Source organism: Mustelus asterias, chromosome 3, assembly GCF_964213995.1.
Source record: "Mustelus asterias chromosome 3, sMusAst1.hap1.1, whole genome shotgun sequence".
Classification (NCBI taxonomy): Eukaryota; Metazoa; Chordata; class Chondrichthyes; order Carcharhiniformes; family Triakidae; genus Mustelus; species Mustelus asterias.
This window is the reverse complement of record NC_135803.1, coordinates 32,789,726-32,814,642: the sequence shown is the minus strand read 5'-3', so window position 1 is coordinate 32,814,642 and position 24,917 is coordinate 32,789,726. Positions and strand designations below refer to the sequence as shown.

The 24,917-nt window shown below is 42.4% G+C and overlaps 1 protein-coding gene across 4 annotated transcripts in view; it reads right to left on the bottom strand.

Annotated features, from left to right (window-relative positions):
- atp11b (ATPase phospholipid transporting 11B) overlaps positions 1-24,917 on the bottom strand; it is a 153,278-nt gene that overhangs the window by 87,047 nt on the left and 41,314 nt on the right. For all 4 annotated transcript variants that reach the window (XM_078206984.1, XM_078206978.1, XM_078206970.1 and 1 more), the window contains exons 12-14: positions 23,430-23,627; positions 11,271-11,426; positions 8,053-8,225 (exon numbers count right to left, since the gene is read on the bottom strand). In XM_078206984.1, coding sequence (XP_078063110.1) covers positions 8,053-8,225; positions 11,271-11,426; positions 23,430-23,627 — 527 coding nt within the window. The remainder of the gene's footprint in view (positions 1-8,052; positions 8,226-11,270; positions 11,427-23,429; positions 23,628-24,917) is intronic.

The following is a 24,917-nucleotide window of genomic DNA, read 5'->3' as shown; positions in this document are numbered from 1 at the left end:
TCCAGGCTTGCCCATGGAAACAGCTGATGAATTAAGTACAAGTATTTAAAGATCACCCAAATCATAACACAGGTGGCAATAGATGAACTAATTCTTTATTGTTGCATTTTCCATCACATCCAACGTACGAATTATGAGCGGTAGGCCACTTGGTCCCACGAGCCTGCTCCGCCATCCAATAGGGTCATGGCTGATCTGATTATAACCTCAATTGCACATTCCTACCTTTCCCCGGTAACTTTTCATCACATTGCTCATCAATCTATCTCGCTCTGCTTAAAAATATTCAAAGGCCCTGTTTCCACTGCCTTTTGAGGAAGAGAGTTCCAAAGGCTCACAATCCTCAGAAAAAATGCCTCCTCATAGAAATCATAGAAACCCTACAGTACAGAAAGAGGCCATTCAGCCCATTGAGTCTGCACCGACCACAATCCCACCCAGGCCCTACCCCCATATCCCTACATATTTTACCCACTAATCCCTCTAATCTACGCATCCCAGGACACTAAGGGGCAATTTTAGCATGGCCAATCAACCTAACCCGCACATCTTTGGACTGTGGGAGGAAACCGGAGCACCCGGAGTAAACCCACGCAGACACGAGGAGAATGTGCAAACTCCACACAGACAGTGACCCAAACCGGGAATCGAACCCAGGTCCCTGGAGCTGTGAAGCAGCAGTGCTAACCACTGTGCTACCGTGCCGCCCACTGTGCTACCGTGCCACCCAAACTGTGCTACCGTGCCGCCCAATCTCTGCCTTAAATGGGCAACAGTGACTCCCTAGGTTTAGTTTCTCCGACAAGAGAAAACATCCTTTCAACATCCACCCTGTCAAGACCTTGCCAGGTTCCAATCAAGTTGCCTCTTCTCTTCTAATCTCCAGCAGACACAAGCCGAGCCTGTCCAACCTTGCCTCATAAGACAACCTGCCCAGTCCAGGTATTAGTCTAGTAAATTTTCTCTGAACTAGTTCTAACACATTAACATCCTTCTTTAAGCAAAGAGACAAATATTGTACGCAGTACTCCAGATGTGGGCTCACCAATGCCCTGTATAACTGAAGCATAATCTTTCTACTTTTGTAATCAATTCCCCTCGCAATAAGGAATAACATTCTATTAGCTTTCCTAATTAATTACTTGCTGTATCTGCATACTAACCTTTTGCAATTCATGCACAAGGATACCTAGATCCCTCTGCATCTCAATTCTGCAATCACTCACTATTTAGTGAATGTTTACTTTTATTCTTCCTGCCAAAATGGACAATTTCACATTTTCCCATATTATACTTTGCTTTATTTTTATTTTCCACAATAACTTTTGAGGTGGCACCTTCTCAAATGCTTTCCGGAATTTTAAATACATCCACCAGTTCCCCTACATCCACAACACGTTATTTTTTCAAAGAATTCCAATAAATTGGTTAAACATAGGTCAAGATTTTCCGCTCCCATTCACATTGGGCAGGTTTGGTAACAAGAACAGAAAATATCGTCAGAAGGCCACAGATGCGTTTGACGTCGATGTAAAAGCAGGAAGTGATCATTCGCTCCCCCTGTCAATGGCGGGTCACGTTTCCCACCGTTCAATATCAGGAACCCCATTGTAATACATTAGCATATTATCAGGCCCATATGCCGGAATCATATCCCCACTTCAAAAAATCCATCCAAAGCAGTGCAATGTCAAAACAACACAAAGCACGACTGGCTTCAAAATGTGCGCACCTGGTGAACAGATCTCTGAGGGAGAGCTTAGAAGTGAGTACAGCACTTGTGGAGTGGCTCGACATCTTCAGGGCGTGGGAACTACAGGGGTAAAGTCAAGAGGGCAACAGTGGTCAAATCAGGGGGAAAGGGCGGCGTCAATGGGGATCAGGTTGGGGGGCAACCGCGGGGATTGGCCAAGATTCATGGAGGGTGACGAGGGCACCTCATTATCTTCACATGGCATCGGTGAGCATTGCACTCGTGTCTGACAGATTGCTGTACACACCCTCTATAAGGCTACTGTCATGAGATGCAGCGGTTCCATAGCCCTTATATTGGGGGAGGATGATGGCAACTTGCATTGGGGACAGTGAATAGATCCGCACAGAGCTCCTGTGAATGTCCTGACTCCTGCCTGGCTGATAGCAGCTTGTTTGCTCTCAATGACTAGGGTCATATCCTGGTGACGCAACAGGGAAAGCTTAACCTCTCCTGACCCTACGGCATCCTTCATTATCTGTACCCTTTGAGGAACAACTTCACCAAAGGCAGAAGCAGATGGGATGGGGGAGCCTCAAAAGGTGAACAGAGTATACATGGAGAATGAATGGAATGTACATTGTTGGAGACATCTTCATTCCCTATGAGATACAGGCAAGGCTGATGTATTCAGGCACTGTGAAGGAACACTAACAATGTGCTGAGAAGCTTGCACAAAACACAGGAAAGAAGCCCTGGACTGAGCAACCTGACTTTATCTTGTGCGGGAATCAGGTTTGCACTTCAGAATGACAGCAACACAGCTCTTCAGAACAAGGAGACATAGAAAGGGTGAAATTAGTGGGAGTTTATTTATAGAAATGAACGTTATGTACAAGTGACTAACACCTGTGCCCAGGTTGTGCAATTACAACTTAACCTTTCCCACCCTGCCACTACATCTAGGTGCATCCTCAACATCCACAGCAGAGGAGGGAAAGGCAGCGAGTTGTCCTGTTGACATTTGCCAGGTCACTTTGGCTCGCTAAGTTTCCATGCACTCAAAATTTCCCTATTTAAACTTAACATACTAGGCTTGGGTCCACTATTTTTTTCCCCTCAAACTGAATGTAAAAGTCAATCATATTATGATCGCTGCTACCAAGGAGCACTTTCACGATGCAGTTATTAACTAAGCCCATCTCATTGCAGAACACTAGGTCTACTATAGCCTGCTCTCTGGTTAGTGCCACAACATGTTGTTCTAAGGTACTATCTTGAAAACATTTGATGAACCCCTTGTCTAGTCTTTCTTTTCCCATCTGATTTTTCCAGTCTATACATAGATTAAAATCCCCCATGATTAATGTTGAACTTTCTGACAAGCTCCCATTATTTCTTTCTTTGTTCCCTGCCCTACCATGTTGGTACTGTTAAAGGAGTCTGTGCACCATTCTCACAAATGACTTCTTGCCTTTATCATTTCTCATCTCCTAAATTGCTTTTAACTCCTTGTTTTCTGACTTTGATCATCCCTCCCTATTGTACTATTGACAATCATTACTTAACAGAGCCATCCCTCCACCATTCCTATCTTCCTGTTTTTCCTAAATGTAATGTATCCTTCAATAGCTATCTAACAGGAAGCAGAGAGTTGGAATAAATGGGTGCTTTTCTGGTTGGCAGTTGGTGACTAGTGGCGTGCCGCAGGGATCGGTGCTGGGGCCTCAACTGTTTACCATATACATAGACGATCTGGAGGAGGGGACCGAGTGTAGGGTAACAAAGTTTGCAGAAGACACAAAGATGAGTGGGAAAGCGAATTGTGTGGAGAATGCGGAAAGTCTGCAGAGAGATTTGGATAGGCTAAGTGAGTGGGCGAGGATCTGGCAGATGGAGTATAACGTTGACAAGTGTGAGGTTATCCACCTTGGAAGAAATAATAGTAAAATGGATTATTATTTAAATGGTGAAAAATTACAACATGCTACTGTGCAGAGGGACCTGGGGGTCCTTGTGCATGAATCGCAAAAACTCAGTTTGCAGGTGCAGCAGGTGATCAAGAAGGCAAATGGAATGTTGGCCTTTATCGCGAAGGGGATGGAGTATAAAAGCAGGGAGGTCTTGCTGCAATTGTACAAGGTACTGGTGAGGCTGCAACTAGAGTACTGTGTGCAATTTTGGTCCCCTTATTTGCGGAAGGATGTATTGGCCTTGGAAGGAGTACAGAGAAGGTTCACCAGGTTGATACCGGAGATGAGGGGATTAGCTTATGAGGAGAGATTGAGTAGATTGGGCCTGTACTCGTTGGAGTTTAGAAGGCTGGGGGGAGATCTTATAGAGACATATAAGATAATGAAGGGGCTGGACAGGGTAGAAGCAGAGAGATTCTTTCCACTTAGAAAGGAAACAAGAACTAGAGGACACAGCCTCAAAATAAGGGGGAGTCAGTTTAGAACAGAGTTGAGGAGGAACTTCTTCTCTCAGAGGGTAGTGAATCTCTGGAATTCTCTGCCCATTGAAGCAGTGGAGGCTACCTCGTTAAATATGTTTAAGTCACAGGTAGATAGATTTCTGATCAATAAGGGAATTAAGGGTTATGGGGAGCGGGCGGGTAAGTGAAACTAAACCACTATCAGATCAGCCATGATCTTATTGAATGGTGGGGCAGGCTCGAGGGGCTAGATGGCCTACTCCTGCTCCTATGTCTTACGTTCTTATGTTCTTAATATTCAGGTCCCAATCCGTGTCATCATGCAGTCATGTCTCTGTAATGGTTAGCTGACTGCATTTATTTATTTCTATTGGCTTTATTACTTCATCTGTTTTGTTTCAAATGCTGTGCACATTCAGATACAGAGCCTTTAGTTTTGTCCATTTTCTATTCTTATAACCTCTAGCCTCATCTATTGATTACTGTTAGATTTGTACTCTTTAACCCATTCATGATCCGTTTATCATTTCCCACATTTCTTGCCTTGTCTCTACTCTTTGATTTACCCCATCTTCCCAAGTTTGATCCCATGGCAAAATGGTTTCAACTTTCACATTTAAGAAACGTAACGCTTCCAATTGGTGGAGTGCACCACTGACCGTGGTGTGCAAAATAGATGCTAAGGAGGTCCCAGATTTGATACCCATGTGTTGTATCAATTCAGCTCTACCAGGTTGATGGTACAAACAATACACTTCACATCAACAAACCAGAGCCTGTTGGTGAATAAATCAGCAATTAATTAGTATTGAACATGCCAGGTTAGTATTTCTTAATCTCTACCGGAAAGTTCCAAAGCTTTTCATTGGGCGGAGAGAGAGTTGGGCTCTACAATAATTCCCCACAGTCAAATATCCCCCGACTTTTACTGGATACATGAGGAATGATTATGTGCATGAGGTACCTGCACATGTGCAAGTACCTGTGCAATAACGTTTTTGTACGAGTCTTGCTGTCAATTAAGGAAGACAGGTGTCATGTTAGGGGGGGGGACACTGCCTAGTTTTACATCTGATAAGTAGGCATTTGGAGTAACAGGAGAGTGGCATTGCCCATGCTACTGTACCATAGCCTGATTCACCATTTTCAGCAAAATGGAAAACACTGGGGCAAAACAAAACAATTAACCAATTTAAAAATATAATCATAGAAAGAGGCCATTTGGCCCATCGAGTCTGCACCGACCACAATCCCACCCAGACCCTACCCCTATATCCCTACATATTTTACCTACTAATCCCTCTAACCTACGCATCTCAGGACACTAAGGGGCAATTTTTTTAGCATGGCCAATCAACCTAACCTGCACATCTTTGGACTGTGGGAGGAAACCAGAGCACCTGGAGGAAACCCACGCAGACACGAGGAGAATGTGCAAACTCCACACAGGCAGTGACCCGAGCCGGGAATCGAACCCAGGTCCCTGGAGCTGTGAAGCAGCAGTGCTAACCACTGTGCTACCGTGCCGCCCTGCTTCATGGCACCTGCTTCATTCAGTAACATATTTCAGAACAGAGGATAACTTTAAAAACAACTTTTGCATTTCATCTTATCATCAAGCAACAACAATGACATTATACAGCAATTTTAACATAAAATATCTCAAGTTGTTTAAGAGTAAAATTTGACACCATAGGGAAATATTAGGCTTGGTCAGATAGGCAGCTTTTAAGGTGCATCTTAAAAGGAGGAAAGACAAGTAGAGAGGCAGAGATTTAGGGAGGGAATTCCAGAGCTTAGGGCCTAGACATCTTAAGTCACAGCCACTAATGGTGGAACAATTAAAATCAGGTGGAACAGGCAGCGTTCCGAGATCCAGGGGAAGTTCTTGGACTGAAGAAAATCAGAGATAGGAAGGGGCGAGTGCTTGGAGTGATTTGAAAACAAATGAGAATTTAAAATAGAGTTACTGCTTAACCAGAAATCAGGGTTCGATCAGTGAGCAGGTGGGTGAGCAAGTTAGGAGACAACAACTGCATTTTGAATGACTGCAAGTTTATAGAAGCTGGAGCCTGAGAAGCTGGCCAGGAGTGCGTTAAAATAATCAAGTCCTGAGGTAGTAGAAGGCATGAATGAGGGTTTCGGAAGATTAGGACAGATAGTGCAGAGGTATAAAATTGAAAACTTATCTCTGGGTCAAAGGTGGTGAAAAGTCTGGTTCAGCCTTAGTCAGTCAGTTGTCAGGGAGAATAATGGAGTTGGTAGTGAGGGAACACAATATGCGACAAGGTGTGAAGAAAAATCTTTGGTCTTCCTAATATTGAATAGGAGGAAATTTCTGCTCAAGTACTGGATGCGAGGCAAGCAGTCTGACCACAACTAATGATTACAGTAAGATTCAAAGCTGCTGAAAGGATCACAACATATTCATGCTACCAAACTGCCTTTTTTGATTTTGCCATGTGCAGTCTGCAATATGCCGAAAATCTGAGACAGTGAAACCTGCTTTATCCACAGTGCCAGTGAATTTTACAGATTATGCAGAAAAACGGCACACCAAAGTTGAAAGAGTGGCGTGGGCAAAATGCACGCAAAACATAGCAGAGAGAGAAATGAGAAAGAATGGGAAGAAAGAATAGAAAGAGAAGAGATAATGAACTTGCATTTACATTGTGACTTTCACAATCTTAGGTTGTCGTAAATTGCTTTACAACCTATGCCGTGCTGCATTGAAATGTCAGCTGAGATTATGTGCTCAAGTTTCTAGAATGAAGCCTTAACTCAAAATCAACTCAGAAGTGTGAAGGCTGCCACTGAGTGCTGACCAATGACCAATTTGGCAGCTTTTCTCACTAACCAGTCTTGGTGACTTGCAGAAATTTTATTCAGGTATCTAGAGTCACCAACACAGGACTGATAATATTCAAGATTTCACTTCATGAATGTATACTGCAATATGTGCAATTAACCCTTGGTGTTTATCAACATATTGCTCTGAATGTACATTATGCTTATTGGAATTACAGCATTGCAAAGGAGCAGCGAAGTAATCTATACACAAGTAGAGCCCAAAACACAATTGGTATCAGATTCACAAGATAAATAAGGACATGAAACTAAGCATGCCACGTGCTGCTCAATTTATACCCTGGATGCGATATTCACAGGCATTTGCAAATGTTGCCTGGTGAGGCAACTGGTTTACAGAATGTCAACGAACTTTTTATTTCCTTATTCTTTCAATGGATTTGGGTGTCACTGGCAAGGCCAACATTTGCTGCCCTTGAACTGAGTGGCTTGCTCTGCCATTTCAGAGAGCAGTTTTACTGAGATTAGCTTTTTAATTCCACGTTAATTAATTGAATTTAAATTCCACCATCTGCCTTGGTGGATTTGAACTAATTTCCCCAGAGAATTTGCCTGGGCTTCTGAATTACTAGTCCAGTGACATTACCATACCAACATCTCTCCTGGCTGCCAGTTCATATTAGGTATTGTATTTTCACTGCCCTTTATTTAATTGACCATCATTGACCCACAGAACAGTCCAGCAGAATCATTTTGATGAAAATCTGAAATGATTGCTTTCTTGCACAAACACTCCCGTGAGTTATTCAGAATGATTCCAAAGCTCAGATTTAACAAAAAAAAAACTATGGACGGGATTTTCCTCGCCCACAGTTTCGCGGTGGTGGGAGGTGGTATGCTGCTCGCTGGCGATGGGATCTTACGGTCCTGCCGTTGTCAACAGGGTTTCCCGTTAAATGCAGCCCTCGCCACTGAGAAACCTGTACTGAGGGCGCACTGTTGGCAGGACCATAAGATCCTGCCGGCGTAAATGGCAGGAAGATTTCAGTGTACGGCTGATTCAAAAGATGCGTATGCCTACAGAAACTAACAGTTTATTGTAAAAAAAAATCCTTACTTTCTGGCAGCTTCTACCAAAGCCTTCTCGTCTGGGGAGGCAGCATAGTATTGCACATTGGATGGATCGCTAACAACATTCCTCAAATGTAGTATCGGGGTCTCTTCCTGGTCACTAATATGCACTGTATGACAGAGGGAAAGTGCCTTCAAAAACATGATCTCCTCTTCAGTCTAGGAATTGAAACATGAAAACGTCAAAACACTAATAATGCTCATTCACACAAACACTACTTTTTGCAAATAAAGAGCAGATCTTTTTAAGTATTGACATTTATTGGGTTAAATTATTTTGTCTAACCAAAGCTGATTTGCATTAGTGTTAGAAGTAATAGCCCTAATATTCCTGTGTCCAGATTGTTGAAGATGAGACATACGCCAGAAGATGACAGTCAGGATGATATGGAAACTCTGACGTGCAGACATACGTGGGGAGTGCCTGGGGAATCTAAGCTTCCAATGGAGTGATTTCCAGCTGCCCTGGACCCTCTGTGAACATCCTTGACACTGGGAGTTCAGGGTAGAGTCTTGAGCCAGATATGTGGCTCTTAATTGAATACTTAACTGAATACTTACTCAGGAAATATTTGATACCTGGTCTATTAGTTGGGTTATGCCACAGCTGGCCCTCCCAAACAGCTCCCTATCTTCCCCCTGACCTGACTCAACCACACTATTTCCCTCATTCTTTAAAGGCTGGAAAATTTAAAACTTTGCTGAATATGGCAGCTCTCATAAAAAGGAGACGTGAGTCTCCTACCCCCACTCTACTACTCTCAATGGGCTTACCCAGAGTATATAGTGTTGCCGCTATCCTGGATGATGCCGAAGAAATGTCTGTCCCATTGCGTTGGTAAGAACTTTGTGAGCAGCAGCACTGCCGCCGATTGGAAGTTCTATGCTAATGAAATAGCCAATGCAGTTCCAGAGCTAATTCAAGCAATTAGCAATCAAGCCAGCAATGTTCCAGCTTACATTGTAAGTTAAGCTGATCTCATTCATCGACATTAAATGCATCTTCAGCACCTTTAATTAGGAACAGATAACATCAAGTGGGACACTTGTTCCTGATCATCATCCAGAAAGTCTGCAACTACCACTGAGTAATGACAGTATCAGGCTCAGGCGTGACTGCCAACAGTTACTGTTTAAGACTATGCAGGAAGAATGAGGTCTTGGGTGAAACACTGGGGGAAGATCTATATCAGTGCAACTACATCCCAGCAAAGAGTCAATGTCCGTTTTCAAAAGGGTAACAAAGTCCACGGCCGTGATTTTCCCATCCCGCTGCGCTGGCCAGCAATTGGGAGGCTGGCAGTGCGGGGCCACTGGGCATGCGCTGATCTCAGCACTGACAGATCGGCACACGCACAGTGGCCCGCTCAGCGCACGGATTTGAGCCTCTCCAGTGGGAATAGGCCCCACCCCCTAGTTTTTTATGATATTCACGCTCGTGGCCTCTGCAGTGCACAGAGTGTGGGAGATTTTTCTCTGAGCTCCCACTGGAGTTAGCCCAGTTTTCACATGAATCTGACACTAAGGGGGCGATTCTCCCCCCAAAAATTCTAAGTGTTGAATTTGTGGGGAAAATGGTGTAAATCACGATTGTTTTTTCAGTGGAAGTTCAGACTCAAATCTCCCACACTGTGCAATGCAGAGGCCACAATCATGAATATCATTAAAAACCCAGGGGCAGGGCCGAGTCACACCAGAGTCTGGCAGTTCCAGTGGCCCCAATCTGTCAGCCTGCAGTTTGCTGGCCAGCTCAATCGCTGGCCTGCCCAGGACCTCGGCAGTGCTGCCAGTCTAAAAACCTTTCCCCCCCCACCCCACGGCCCGATTGCAGTGCCCCACGAACATTCCCAGGCCAACCCCAACCCCGCTGCCCCCCACCATTCCCGTCCCGGAGAGCACTGATCTCCGCCCCCACCCCGGCAGGCCTCCCCCTCCATTGGAGGCAGAATCCTCCCCATGGAAGGCAGGCCCCCCACTCCAGCCTGATTGCTGGCCCCTCTCCAGCCCTGACCGATCCTGTCTGCACAGTGGCAGCGGGATCCCCATCCTCACCGATCGCCCTCTAGGGCCTGCTCCATGCCCGATGGGCAGTGCCAAGGTGCCCCCTGGGCGTGGGCATTTTACCTCTGGGGCAGTGCCAGGGTGCACAGGCTGGTACTGTCAGGGTGCCCATGCCAAGGGGGCACCACCCCCCCCCCACCACCCAAACTCCTGGGGGGCACTGATTGTCCTTCCCTTCACTCCAGTGGGGTCGTCCCACTAGTTCCCCGAAAGTGGGAAGCTACTGTAAACCCCGCCGGAGTGAAATTGCACTGGTGGGGTGGGAGATGCTATCATGCCTGGAGAATTCACTCCTGGGCCCGATAATCACATGCAAAATAGATTTAAAGTACTTACCTAGTCATGCCACCGGTTTCCAGTGCGGTCCTGACCGCGCCTGATTTCCAGAGGTGGGAGACGTGCGTGCGTAGGGAGTGTGAACCCTGTGAATTGGCGCATGCACGCATCTCCTGACCAAACCCACCAAAATATTAGCAGGTCGGAATGGGAGAATCACCCCCTTAGAATGTTTTTGCGAGAATTCCACCTCACATGTTTTGTGATACTAATCTGTGTTTCTGTGAGTTAGGATGCTAGCTCACTCAACAATTTCTGCCATATATAAAAGAATCATAAAACCTATACGTGGGCATTGGGAGTACATCAGCTGTTTAACAAAGGCAAAGGTATTGTAAACATTCATTATAATTCACCTTTGTGTCTGCTTCAATTTCTGAGTATTATTTTGTAACCTGTGGAGAAACATGGGGGTTGGGAGAGGAGACAGTCCTTTCCCTTCTGAGGTGAGGGTTCAAATCCAGTCAGTTCAGTAGACTGATTGTCTGCTCATTGTGCAGTGAGTGCACAGGATCAGTTTAACTCTTTACCATTCATATAAAATGACTTAGACGACGGACTGAAGGTATTGTTGCTAAATTTGCTGATGACACAAAGTTAGGTAGGATGGTAAGATGTGAAGTGGACACTAGGCGGCTTCAAAGGGATATAATAGATTAGGTGAATGATCAAAGAGCTGGCAAATGGGATATAAAGTGGGAAAGTGAGACATCACAGAATCATAGAATTGTTACAGTGCAGGAGGAGGCCATTTGACCCATCGTGCCTGCACTGGCTCTCAAATGAACAAATATAATAGAAACTTACAAAAGTTGGGTCTTTTTTATCAAACTTCCTGGTCATTCCTTCACGGACCAAATTGCCGTTAACGTATTTGTATTTAACGCCATTAATAGAGCATTCCCGGAAATTCATTTCATTTTCAGTCAGTGTTCCAGTTTTGTCCGTGAACACATACTCCACCTATTTATAACAAATACATGAAACCATTATACACATTTGTACATTCTATTTAAAACACAGTTCCCTGATCGCTCAATGGGGATAGTGGTAAATGCACCACTTACTGGGGTATTCCGAGACAAGGAAGACCCCATTTTCAATGTCGTCTCCTGAATTATTCAATCTCAATTAAGCAACAATTATTTCAGCTACCCTGCACTAGGAACACAGAGCTGGAACAAGCAGGAATGCAGAAAGTGATTCAAATAAATTGTATGACTGAATTAGAGGACAGACTTTTCATCTATAATTGAAAATAACTTAAAATCAAATCACTTAGTTTGCAAGGAGAAAAAAAATCATTGGCGTGCTGCAATAGCCAAACTGCATCAAATGAAATGATCCACAGTTTAACCCTTAAAAATTTGCATTGCACAAGATCTTGCAATGTCAATGCATATTAAGCAAACCATTACAAACATGATTATTTCTGACTCAGAGTAAGTATGAACTGGGCCAAGCTGCCACTTCAATTCTGACAAAGAAATTCAAGTGACATTGCGAGCACACAGAGCAGATTGTTGTGTAGCAGGCAAAAATCATCTTGTCTTTTGCTAACTTCTCACCGTTAAAATTTGGTGGTAGTTTCCATTGTGCTTTTGTTTGTTGGATATAATTTCCAGTATCTTTTGTTAACTTTTTTACTATTTCAGTAATGTAAGTCTCAGTGGTCAATTTTTTAAAAATAATTTTATAGATCAGTGTCTTAGATGTCAGTTTTGGATTTTTTTTAAAGTTGTGTTTTACTGGTCAGGATCTCTGTGATTTGAAAATCAGTGGACTGGCTACCATGGCATGGCACTTGACACCTGTTATATACGTATCCTGTTCCACGTGGGAATGCCAGGGCACTTCATGCGCATCAAATAAGCACTTGTGCAGGAAGTGCCAGCAGTTACTCAAGCTCGAAGGCAGCAAATGGAGCAAAAACGCAAAGAGTCACTGTTGCGCATCAAGAAGTCAAGGTTTCCCCAAATGTACATTCTAGGATGTGGTTACCTCACAACTACAGAAGCTGCAGGAGGCAGACCACCAGATAGGGTAGGAAACCAAAACAGATAGTGCAAGAATTCTCCATGTCAGTGGCATTTATTACATGGTTCTCAGTTTAGAATACCAGGGTAAGTCACTACTTCTTGGAAGAACTAGGAAGGATCAAACTGGAACCACAAGATATTTGACTGCACACAGGGGAATCAGTAAAAAAAAAAGAGGGGGTTATTGACATGATAATAGAGATGCATCGAAAAGATTAGTATTACCAAAGGTTGATATGTCACCTGCTCCAGATGGAAATGCATCCTATGTGCTGAAAGAAGTAAAGATAGAAATAGGAGAAGCATTGATCACAATCTTTCAAATCTCATTGGATAAAGGTCTAAAGGGCCGAAAATATTGTAGTACTATTTAAAGAAGGGGATGGGATAAAAGAGGAAACCACAGGCCAGCCAGCCTAATGAAGTCAAGAGCTTCAGGTTTCTTGGTGTCCAGATCACCAACAACCCGCCCGGGTCCCTCCATGCCGACGCTGTAATTAAGAAAGCCCACCAACGCCTCTACTTTCTCAGAAGACTAAGGAAATTTGGCATGTCCGCTATTACTCTCAGCAACGTCTACAGATGCACCAGAAAAATCATTCTTTCTGGTTGTATCACAGCTTGGTATGGCTTCTGTTCTCTCCAAGACCACAAGAAACTACAAAGGATCGTGAACGAAGCCCAGTCCATCACGCAAACCACCTTCCCATCCATTGACTCTGTCGACACTTCCTGCTGCTTCGGAAAAGCAGCCAGCATAATCAAAGACCCCACATACCCAGGAGATACTCTCTTCCACCTTCTTCCGTTAGGAAAAAGATACAAAAGTCTGAGGTCACGTATCAACTGACTCAAGAACAGCTTCTTCCCTGCTGCCATCAGACATTTGAATGGACGTACCACATATTAAGTTGATCTTTCCCAACACCCTATCTATGAATGTAACACCACATTCTGCACCCTCTCCTTTCCTTCTCTATGTACAGTCTGCTTTGTCAGTATAGCACGCAAAAAATACTTTTGACTGTATACTAATACGTGACAATAATAAATCAAATCATCGGCAGTGTTAAGCTATTGAAATCATTTTCAGAAACAAAATAAACTTTAATTTGGAAATACATAGGTTAACCAAGGACAGCCAACACAGATAAATCATGTTTCACCAGCTTGATTGAATTCTTTGAAATGAAGATTGAACAAGCAATGCAGCTGATGTACAAGTGGACCTTTAGAAGGCATTCAATCAAGTGCCTCCTAGAAGGTTCACTGAGAAGATGGAATCTTATGTAATAAAGGGGAACTTAACAGTATAGATACACAATTGGTGAATTCACAGAAAGCAAAGGGATAGTGGCTCTGATTGAAGGTCACACACCCAAAATATTGACTTTGGGCACTATTTTACTATTTTGATTCTAAGTGCTGTGCGGACTTGAAACTGGAAGTGTTTCAGATCCGACTTTTAGACCCGTTCTCAGGTGCCCCCATACGCACCCTACCTGGGTAAAATATAAGCAATTCAGGATCGCGCTGCAGAGGCCTGTGGGCGGTGCTTAACGCGTCCGAAATCCTGCAATTCCGATCGGCACCTTCAACTGCGCATGCGCAGAAAAAAAAAGATAGAATGCCACATCACTCCCGGACTGGATAATGCCTCTCCCTGGCCCCAACAGATATTGCCTCACCCCCACAACATTACTGACCCCCTTATCCCCTCACCCCCTCTGCGGCCCATTAATCTCAAGCAGAGAGCCGTTGGACTCATCTCCTCCCCCCTCCACCGATCTCAAGCAGAGCCGTTGGATGCTCGGCACTTACCTCCTCACTATCTGGAGCACCCGAATCAGACTTTTGTGGAGCATGTTTGTTTTGCGCCACTTCTGGATGGACGAACGCGGGGGTAAAGGGGAAGTGCCAGTAAGGTTGGACGTGCAGCTCACTAAGTCAATTTAAATGCATGCAAATACATTTAAATGGCCATCACGCCCGCTTCGGGTGCGGTCCCGATCGTGGCCATTTTCAGGCCATGGTAAAGGGGGAACCGGCCTGGAGGCGCGCTACTCGCCTCGCCCGACTTTACCAAGTTTTCGCGCCCGAAAACGGGCGCAACTTGATGGTAAAATCGGGCCCTTTGTTTTTTTTCTCTCCACCGGTGCTGCTAGATCTGTTCAGTATTTCCAGCACTTTCCTTGCTTATTTCATTCTAGTTGCCAAGAATCAATTTGGGTCCACAGGTCTGCAATATTTATGAATCCAAGCTCAGATGTAAGGAGCAGAATCATAAAGTTTGCAGATGTTATAAAACTTGGCAAAATAGTAAATGATGAAACATACAAACTAGAAGCAGGAATAGACCACTCAGTCTCTTGCACCTGTTCCGGCATCCAATAAGATCACGGCTGATCTGCTTGTAACTTCAACTCTACACTCCTGCCTACTCCCAATAACTTTTCACCCCTATGCTTATTAAGGATTTATCTACCTCTAGCTTAAAAATATTCAACAACTCTGCTTCCAGTGTGCTTTGAGAAAGAGATTTCCATGGACTCTCATGACAGAGAAAAAAATTCTCATCTCTGCCTTAAATGGGCGACTCATTTTTAAACAGTGACCCCCTAGTTCTTGAATCTCCCACAGTGGAAACAGCCTTGCCACATCCACCCTGTCAAGACCACTCAGGATCTTGTAGTTTTCAATCAAGTTGTCTCTTACTCTTATAAACTCCAGCAGATACAAACCTAGTTTGTCCAACCTTTCCTCATAAAACAACCTGCCCATTCCAGGTATTACTCTAGTAAACTTAACGAGGATAGTCATAGGCTTCGGGATGGCAGGCAGGATGATGAGAAGCATGATAGATGAAACAGAATGCAGATGAGTATGAAGTGGTGCAACTTGGAAAGATGCAAATGGAAAGGCAGTGTACTTACTATAAAAGGCACAATTTTGTAAAGCGTAGATGAGTGTCCAGATACAAATTCTTAAAAGGTGAGAGGACAAGTTGATAAAGTGGTTTTAAAAAATGGATTAGTTGGGTTAGATAGAGGAATAGAACATAAAACCATAGGTCAGGCTAGAACGTTATCACTTAGCTGGAGTACTGTGGACAATTGAGTATCACACTTCAGCACAAGTACAAAGGATGTTCATCACAATGCTACCTTGGATGAGGGATTTCAGTAATGAGGAGAGATTGGAAAAGTTAGGACTGTTTCCCTTAAAACAGAGGTTAAAGTTCACCCAATAGAGCTTTTCACGATGGAGTATTCTTAGAGTAAAGATACAAGAAATATTCCATCAGGTGAGTGGGTCAATAACTAGAGGCCATAGATTCAAAATCATTGAGGTGGGGTGAAGGGAGTTTTAGTCATTCAGAATAAGTTTTACTTGAAAAAGGTGGTGGAAGCTGACTCCATGAATAGCTTTTAAAAAGAGAGTTGTGTGGGTACTTGAAGATGAGAAAAACTTGCAGGTTCCCTGACAAAACACAAAGTTGTGGGAATCAAAATGCCAACATATGGTGTTCGAAATCAGCTATACGCATAACATAAAAACATTAGTTTGAAATAGATAAAGGAACAGGGTGTTAACTTTGCAAGTTCATTTTTTAAAACCGGAAATTGCCCAAGGTTTAATTTCCATTGGAAAGCAGGGAGAAGAGATCAGTCTTCTGAGATAAGGTTGCTTAATTTGAACAAAGGATCACAGTTAGGCCAATATATTAAGAGATGACAGTGGTACGAAGTGTGTTAGACATTTCATTTAACCTTGCTTAACTTAAAATGCTTGCTGGAGTATAGATTCATTAGTGTGGGGGAACTGGCTAGACGTGACTGTGGTGGACAATAGCGTTGTTAAACAGCTTGATAAGGATTAAGAGCAGCTGCACTGAATGGCCATTGTGAATAGCTTGTTATCAGGTCTCACGAACAGCCGTAGACATAAATAACTAATATTGAAATAAATGAAAGCTTTGGGAGTTAATTACTGGGAGGATGGAACTATTCTGGGAAGAACAGCTTGAGAGGTGATAAGGAAAGGATGAGCTAAGAATGACTAAATATGGCCAGAAGGTACATTTGAAGGCTCAACAATGTAAGCTGGCCTAGAAAGTTAAAATTTTATTTTAGTAGGATTTAGCATGCTTGCTTAACTTGACCATTTTTATCAGTAAAAGCTTTTAACAAACATGGATTCTACAAAGAGCTAATTGGGTCAAGTCGCCCTTTTCCACCAACATGTGAACAAAAAACAGGCCATGTTGATGTTGCTAACCTTTTACCTCAAACTAAACTGACAAGCAACAGATGATTGTATTAGAAGTACTTTAACTACCTGCAACTGAAGGATAAGTAAATAATAATCAAACAGTTAATAAAAGATTATATTACTTCTGTATTTTCTACTAATATTCCTAAGTTAGGACTTTAAGTTTCAAATTTAAAAGTTCCAAAACAGAAGCTTTGAGAAAAAAAATCTACAATATCCAGTAATGGCTTGTCAAGAACATTCGGACCCTTTTTAAAATTAATTCATGGGACTTGGGCATCGCTGGCTAGCCAGCATTTATTGCCCATCCCTAGTTGCCCGAGGGCAGTTGAGAGGTCTGCCACATTGCTGTGGCTCTGGAGTCACATATAGGCCAGACCAGGTAAGGATGGCAGATTTCCTTCACTAATGGACATTAGTGAACCAAATGGGTTACTGTCCAGTGTTGGTCCAATGAATACTTGTATGGTGTTAAGGTAAGGAATCCATCTAGAGGCAGTCCATTACCTTAAATTTAAGGTAATGTGCACAAATAGCTGGAATCAATGAAATTAACCCTTATAACATTATTGTCCAATTAGCCATTAGCAGCATTCTTAGGGTAAAAAGAGGTGACGTCACCTTTAGGCAGTTACCCATCAGTATGGGGATTGATTAAAGTCTGCAGTGTTTAATTGATAAATATACTTTTGTTTTGTTTTATTAGTTAATTTTTAAGTGTTTTTTATATTAAACAAACTTTGGCATTATTTGCTAACTCAGTGTCTTTGCCTGATGGTCATATCTCTGCCCTTCACATAGTTTAAAGGGTTAGTTTGGGGTTAGGTCATTAGGCTGCATGCAAGTTTAAATTTATCAAAAGCCTTATTAAATGTACAAGGAGCAAAGTTCAGACAAAAACTCTATGACTAATAGGGTATTTTGAAGTAAAGTAGACATTTCATGGAACAAAAAGATCTTGTCAATGATCAGAGATTTTGGGAAAGTTCAGTACACCAGGCGGTGGGAAGCAGACTCTGAATTACACTCCTGTCAAACATTCCAGAGTGATTGAGAAGTTGAGAAGATCTAGACACCAAAAGGAAAAATGGAAGAGCAGCGAGCGAGATATTTGTGGGTTCCACTTCCCTTACCCGGTTTGAACCGGTACTTGCTATTCCATCAGTGTTTTAGTTTTTGCTATACAAACTAGTGACATTATATCTAGTCTTGAAATTCTTATTAAAAACTCACCATCGCACCATATTGGTTGCATTCTAATTTTGATTGGTTGACTGGATAATGATTTACTTTGAAAGGTACTTGAGCATTAATTTAAAGCATCTTTCAACGATATAAAAAGATTGACAAATAGCACAAATCGGCATTTACAGGTGGCAAATGCAAATGGATTGAAGTTAATAAGGATTGAAGGCTGATTCAATCAAAATACATTGGAAAGCCCCAGGCATTACAATTGGATAGGAAGCAGAAAATCGGGATAAATGGGTCCTTCTCTGGCTGGCGAAATGTAACTACCGGGATGCCGCAGGGGTCAGTCCTCAAACTCAACCATCTATATAAATGATCTGCAAACAGGGACAGAGTGTAACATTGCAAAATTTGCAGATGATACTAAAATAGGTGGGAAAGCAGGCAGTGAAGAGGATGTAAAGATCTTACAGACAGATATAGATAGGCTAGGAGAATGGGCCAAAATCTGACAGATGGAGTTTAATGTGGATAAGTGTGAGATTATCCATTTTGGCAGAAAAAATAGAAATACAATTTACCTAAATGGAAAGCAGATTCAAAATGCGTCTGGGAAGAGGGATCTGGGTGTCTATATTCATGAGTCGCAGAAAGTTGGTATGCAGCTGCAGCATGCAATAAAAAAGGCAAATTGCATTTATTGCAAAGGGACTGGAGTACAAGAGTAAAGTGTGGTTGCAACTGTAGAGTGTGCTGGTGAAACCACATAGAACAGTACAGCACAGAACAGGCCCTTCGGCCCACGATGTTGTGCCGAGCTTTATCTGAAACCAAGATCAAGCTATCCCACTCCCTATCATCCTGGTGTGCTCCATGTGCCTATCCAATAACCGCTTAAATGTTCCTAAAGTGTCTGACTCCACTATCACTGCAGGCAGTCCATTCCACACTCCAACCACTCTCTGCGTAAAGAACCTACCTCTGATATCCTTCCTGTATCTCCCACCACGAACCCTATAGTTATGCCCCCTTGTAATAGCTCCATCCACCCGAGGAAATAGTCTTTGAACGTTCACTCTATCTATCCCCTTCATCATTTTATAAACCTCTATTGAGTCTCCCCTCAGCCTCCTCCGCTCCAGAGAGAACAGCCCTAGCTCCCTCAACCTTTCCTCATAAGACCTACCCTCCAAACCAGGCAGCATCCTGGTAAATCTCCTCTGCACTCTTTCCAGCACTTCCATATCCTTCTTATAGTGAGGTGACCAGAACTGCACATCTGGAGTACTATGTCCAGTTTTGGTCTCCTTATTTGACGAAGGGTGTGGTGGCATTGGAGGCAGTTCAGAGGCAGTCCACTAGATTGATTTCGGTGATGAAAGGGTTGATGTATGAGGAGAGATAACAGTTTGGACTTGTACTCGCTGGAGTTCAGAAGGATAAGAAGGGATCTGATTGAGGTATATAAAATTTTAAAAGGGATTGATAATTGATAAATGTAGACCAAATATTTCCTCTTACGGGACAATCTAGAACAAGAGGTCACAGGTATAGGTCGAGAGATAGTAGATTTAACACAGAGATGAGGAGGAACTACTTCTCGCAGAGGGTCATGAATTTGTGGAACACGCTGCCCCATAGTGTGGTGGAGTCTGAATCATTGAATGGTTTCAAGGAGACAGATATATTTCTAATAAATAAAGGGATAACAGGTGGGGAGTGGATTTCAGTCCAGGGAGAGATCAGCCATGATCTGATTGAATGGTGGAGCAGGCTTGAATGGTTAAATTTGCCTGCTTCTGCTCCTAATTCCTATGAAAACCTATGGCTTAAATGGCAGGAGTGTTTCATCATTGAAGATAAGAATAAATTGGCTGCTGTAGGGAAGAAGTTGCAAACAGTCTCAAGGAGAAGCTAGGGAGCCACCAAGTTAAATTGGACTGATACAGAGTGACAGGTAAAGTTATTCTGAGGTCTAGGATGATGTAGTGTCCCAGGCACGTGCATAAAAATTTAAAAGCAAGGAAGTTGGATAAAACTGGTTCACGCAACCCACTGTTACATCAAGGTGCTATATAGTGATATAAAAGTTAACAACTGCCAGAGATGAAACAGAGGACATAAGCTAGAACCAGAAATGGTGTTTTAAGCTGTAAAAAGCTCCTGGAATTCAGATGAGGGAGCAGCAAATTAGGAAACCAACAATAGGCTGCTGAGAGGACAATTCAAAAGAAGAAAGCAAGAAACGTAGGAATTGAAACTATCACTTAGACTAAAGGTAAATGTTGCCAGCTTCTATACCAAGAAAAATGGATTTCAGTTTAAAACTGTGCAGGAGGATGTGAACTTAAAAGCATTGAAATGTTGTAAAAGAGTGGCATGAAAGAAAACACTGGGTTTGGGAAAATGGCTAATTCAAGTAAGTTAAAAAGCCCACAGCAAGAAGCAACTGGATTTTGTTTTCATACTTGTGTTTGTAAATGTCAGAAGCTTCCTGTGAATGAAAATCTGTTCATATCTATACATGCCTGTGCTCTTTTCTACAGAGCTAAAAGTTGTTAATCCTTTCTACTTTAATGTTGGAAACATGAGTTTGTTACTTGTCATCTCTATGTACTTATATCTAGAGGTGTATTATTTGTGGAAAATGAGGCACATTTTAGTTGTGAATTGGTTGAAGCGGAGTTCCTCGGACTTGGGGGAAAAGAATGCAACAAACTTTTGGCACTGTTCATAAAACATTGTTTGAAATTACGGAAGTATGACTGTCACTGTTGAATCTATTCATTTCAATTTAAGATCACATTCAGAATTAGAAAAATATAAAATCTGAATTACAATTAGAGTGAAAAGTAGCTGGTGTGAATATTCAAATCTCACTGGTGGCTACAATGAATGTCTAGTTATTACGTTAAGGCTTCACTTGCTTGCTCATTTAATTTTGACAGAATCATCTGGTTGCATCAAAGAAATCTTACAAAATAGATGGTAGAAAGTTTGGTAGTGACTGAAGTTTGACCTAAAATGCTGCCTTTCAAGATGAGAGTTGTTTCCTTTGAAATGAGTGTGACAAATGCGGCTTTCTAAGGATTAAAAAAATGAAGGTTTGCAAAGGGTACCAAGACGTTGGAAAACAGATTCAAATGGTGATTCTCTTTAACTGGGAAGGGCAAAGGTATGTAAAAAGATGCAATTGTGCGCATCAGTGAATGTTTTGTTACACCCTCTTTTACACAAATTAACCCTTTCCCCGACAGCTTCTTTTTAACTGCACCACACAATCAATTGCTTTACTGAATGTATAGATATATTTGAACAAATTAAGCCTTTGGACTTTTAAAACAGAGCTGCAATGGAGTCTTTGTTTTTTTTTTAAAAACAGGTGGTAATGTTTCCAGGGCCACACGAGTACTGATATCACAGAAAGAGATCTCGCAGTTTTAAGAATTTATTTGCAAATATCAAATGCTAGAGCAAAGTCATAATTTTGGCTACGGCTGTGCTTTTCAAAGATTTGACCTTAACTCATTCAGACCCGCGGTTATCTTTCGAGCTCAGGTCCTCAAGAGGAAATATGAATAGGAACCAAACTAAATACTATAACATTGCATTTAATGGTCTAGCCACTACCCGAGGCATCACTACTGTAAAGGGTAGAAAAGCAAATATCTTGATACAGATTCTGGCAGTCCCTGATCTTCTGATAAGATCACCTGAAAATCCAGAAATGGCTTTATCAGATAGTGTGGCATGACAATGGAATACTGCTGCAGTAAATATGCAAATATGATTTGTTTTTGGTGCAGCAACTAATATGCAGAATTACTTGATGATTTTGTACTCAATGGGTCTCAGACATGGTCAGCTACATGACACCAGAACTTAAATGGTTAATGTGGACAATAGGATGAGACAACATGTTAAGTCATCAAGGCCTTGATGCAATAGAAAAACTGACTTTTATAAGAATCGGCATAGAATTGAGGGAGTGTAAAATTAAGGTAAGAGTGAAATAAAATTTGGATTGGGAAATTAAGGATAGGGAGTAATACATGGCAGGAATCATCTACAAAATAAAAAGAGGCAAAGAGAGCTGGACAGTCTTTTAAGTCCATGCATGATCCATTTTGAAACACATGTATTTACAACACGCAAACTAAGATTTGCAGTATTCTTGCAAGTCAATAGTAATCATGGATCACATTTTATTCCAAACATCTCACCTCCCATCCGGGTTTAGAAACCATAGAAACCCTACAATGTAGAAAGAGGCCATTTGGCCCATCGAGTCTGCACCGACAATAATCCCACCCAGGCCCTATCCCCGTATCCTTACATATTTTACCCGCTAATCCCTCTAACCTACGCATCCTGGGACACTAAGGGGCAATTTAGCTTGGCCAATCAACCTAACCTGCACATCTTTGGAGTGTGGGAGGAAACCGGAGCACCCGGAAGAAACCCACGCAGACACGGGGGAGAACGTGCAAACTCCGCACAGACAGTGACCTGAGCCGGGAATCAAACCCAGGTCCCTGGAGCTGTGAAGCAGCAGTGCTAACCACTGTGCTACCGTGCCACCCCACGGTTTGTGGAAAGAAGAATCAAACTTGGAAAACAATGAAGGAAGGAATGAGAAAGAACTTGCCCTGTGACAGCAGAAGGTCTCAAGAATAGTTTAGAAGTAACTCATATCCATGGTAGTATAATCATGCTAGAAATGAAAGTCAGTCAGTCGTGTAGCCAACCTTTTGTTTCAAGTCCTATTAAATGACTCTGACAGGAAATTCCCATTTAGTATCTATAAGAACTCAAATTTGACCTAATTAAGAGTGAACATTGCCCTGCAAAGCCTAGGAGCAGGAGTACAATTTGGACACTTGATTCCACCCCTTTCACTTAATTTAAGGTCCATCGTGGAAAGTAGTACTTCCCAGAAACACCTTCAGATGAAACAAGATAACACTTGAACTGAAAAGGTAATAAACAAATTAGAAGATCACCAGTGGTGAAAAATAGCTTACAATGCCATCCGATATCCATGGGCCAGAATGGTCTCACGGGCCCTGGGAATTGCTCAGTGCCTGGCCCTGATGAGACTTAGCACAGTTACACAATGGGCACAATCTTACAGGCTGTTCATGCCACACTCCTGGTGCAGTGAGGTCAGAGAATTTGGCGCCCAGCCAAATCTCCGTTCACTGCAGCGGGATGGGAAAATCCCGCCGGCATGAACGGCTGTAACATTCCGGCCAATATTTGAGGTATCCAACTGAACAATCGAAACAATCACTCTTAATTGGCATGGGTAATAGAAGGTTGAACACGAGAGTTCGAACGCTGTTTCTACATCTTGAGGTGGGGAAACACATGGGCATGGCAGGCCAAATGACCTCCTCCTGTGCTGTAATTTCCTATGATTACTTCTGTTGCAAACAACCCAACTATGCAAATTAATTCTCACCTGCCCAAGTTCTTCGTTAAGGTCCGAGGTGTTAACCTGTGCACGCTGACCTGATTCTTCATGGTACAAGTCACGATCCCACACAATGAAAAAGGATCCCAAGAACTTCTGCATCTCAACGGTAACATAGAGTGAAATCGGAATGATGTAATTGTACAGCACCAAGAAAGCCAAGAAATCAGAAATACCAGTCAGAATCTACAAACAGAACAAGAATTACACAATTAAAAAAAAACACTGATACAACAGCTATATGAACATGATACTTTTGAAAATGTACTTATTGCTCACCACATGTGAAAATCATTTAAGCTATATGATCACCAAGTTAAAAGATAATTTCAGCTTCCAAAATTCTTCAAAACATTAAGGATTGAATTTATTGCACATTTTGCCTCTTAAAGCTATGTACTGATATAAAATTATTAAACTAGAAAGAGTGCAGAAAAGATTTACTAGGATGCTGCTGGGACTTGATGGTTTGAGTTATAAGGAGAGGCTGGATAGACTGGGACTTTTTTCTCTGGAGTGTAGAAGGCTTAGGGGTGATCTTTTTGAGGTCTATATAATAATGAGGGGCATAGATCAGCTAGATAGTCAATATCTTTTCCCAAAGGTAGGGGAGTCTAAAACTAGAGGGCATAGGTTTAAGGCGAGAAGGAAGAGATACAAAAGGGTCCAGAGGGGCAATTTTTTCCACACAGAGGGTAGTGAGTGTATGGAACAAGCTGCCAGAGGTAGTAGTAGAGGCGGGTACAATTTTGTCTTTTAAAAAGCATTTAGACAGTTACATGGGTAAGATGGGCATAGAGGGATATGGGTCAAACGCTGGCAATTGAGACTAGCTTAGGGGTTTAAAAAAAGGGGCGGCATGGACAAGTTGGGCGGAAGAGCCTGTTTCCATACTGTAAACCTCTATGACTCTAAGATAGCTTGTTAAATATCCACAGCTTGGCATGAGACAATATTTGAAGGTGGTGTGCATTTGATGGGTGGGTGGAGGAGGTGATCTTAGACAGGTGGTAAAGAAAAGCTGTATTCTCCTGTCTGGAAACTCACCCCTATAAAAGCAGGTTCTTTAGTGAGGCACAAAAAACTGTATTTTAAAATCACAAATCCAGATGAGTCTGGCAATATTAGGAAGTGTTGGACTTCTTACTAAGCGCTCCTGAAAGTGATGCTGGTTTCATATGTCCAGTTGTTTCAACTTCCTTTCGAAAAAGGATGAACAATTTCCATTTAGAGGAGGTTTATTGTATGATTGCAATTGGAAGATAACTGGTGAGTGGAAGTGGAAGCATGATTTTTCTGATGCCCGAGGATCCTTAGGAAACGTCATCAGGAAAGAAGACAATGGAACTAGTGTGCAGCAAGGGCAGCTGACACTGGGAACACTTAGGTGAAATATTTTCAACAACCTGTGAGCTAAATATCACAGCTGGTCTTACATTAATGAATGATCGTTTCATGTGCTCCAAGTGTACTCCG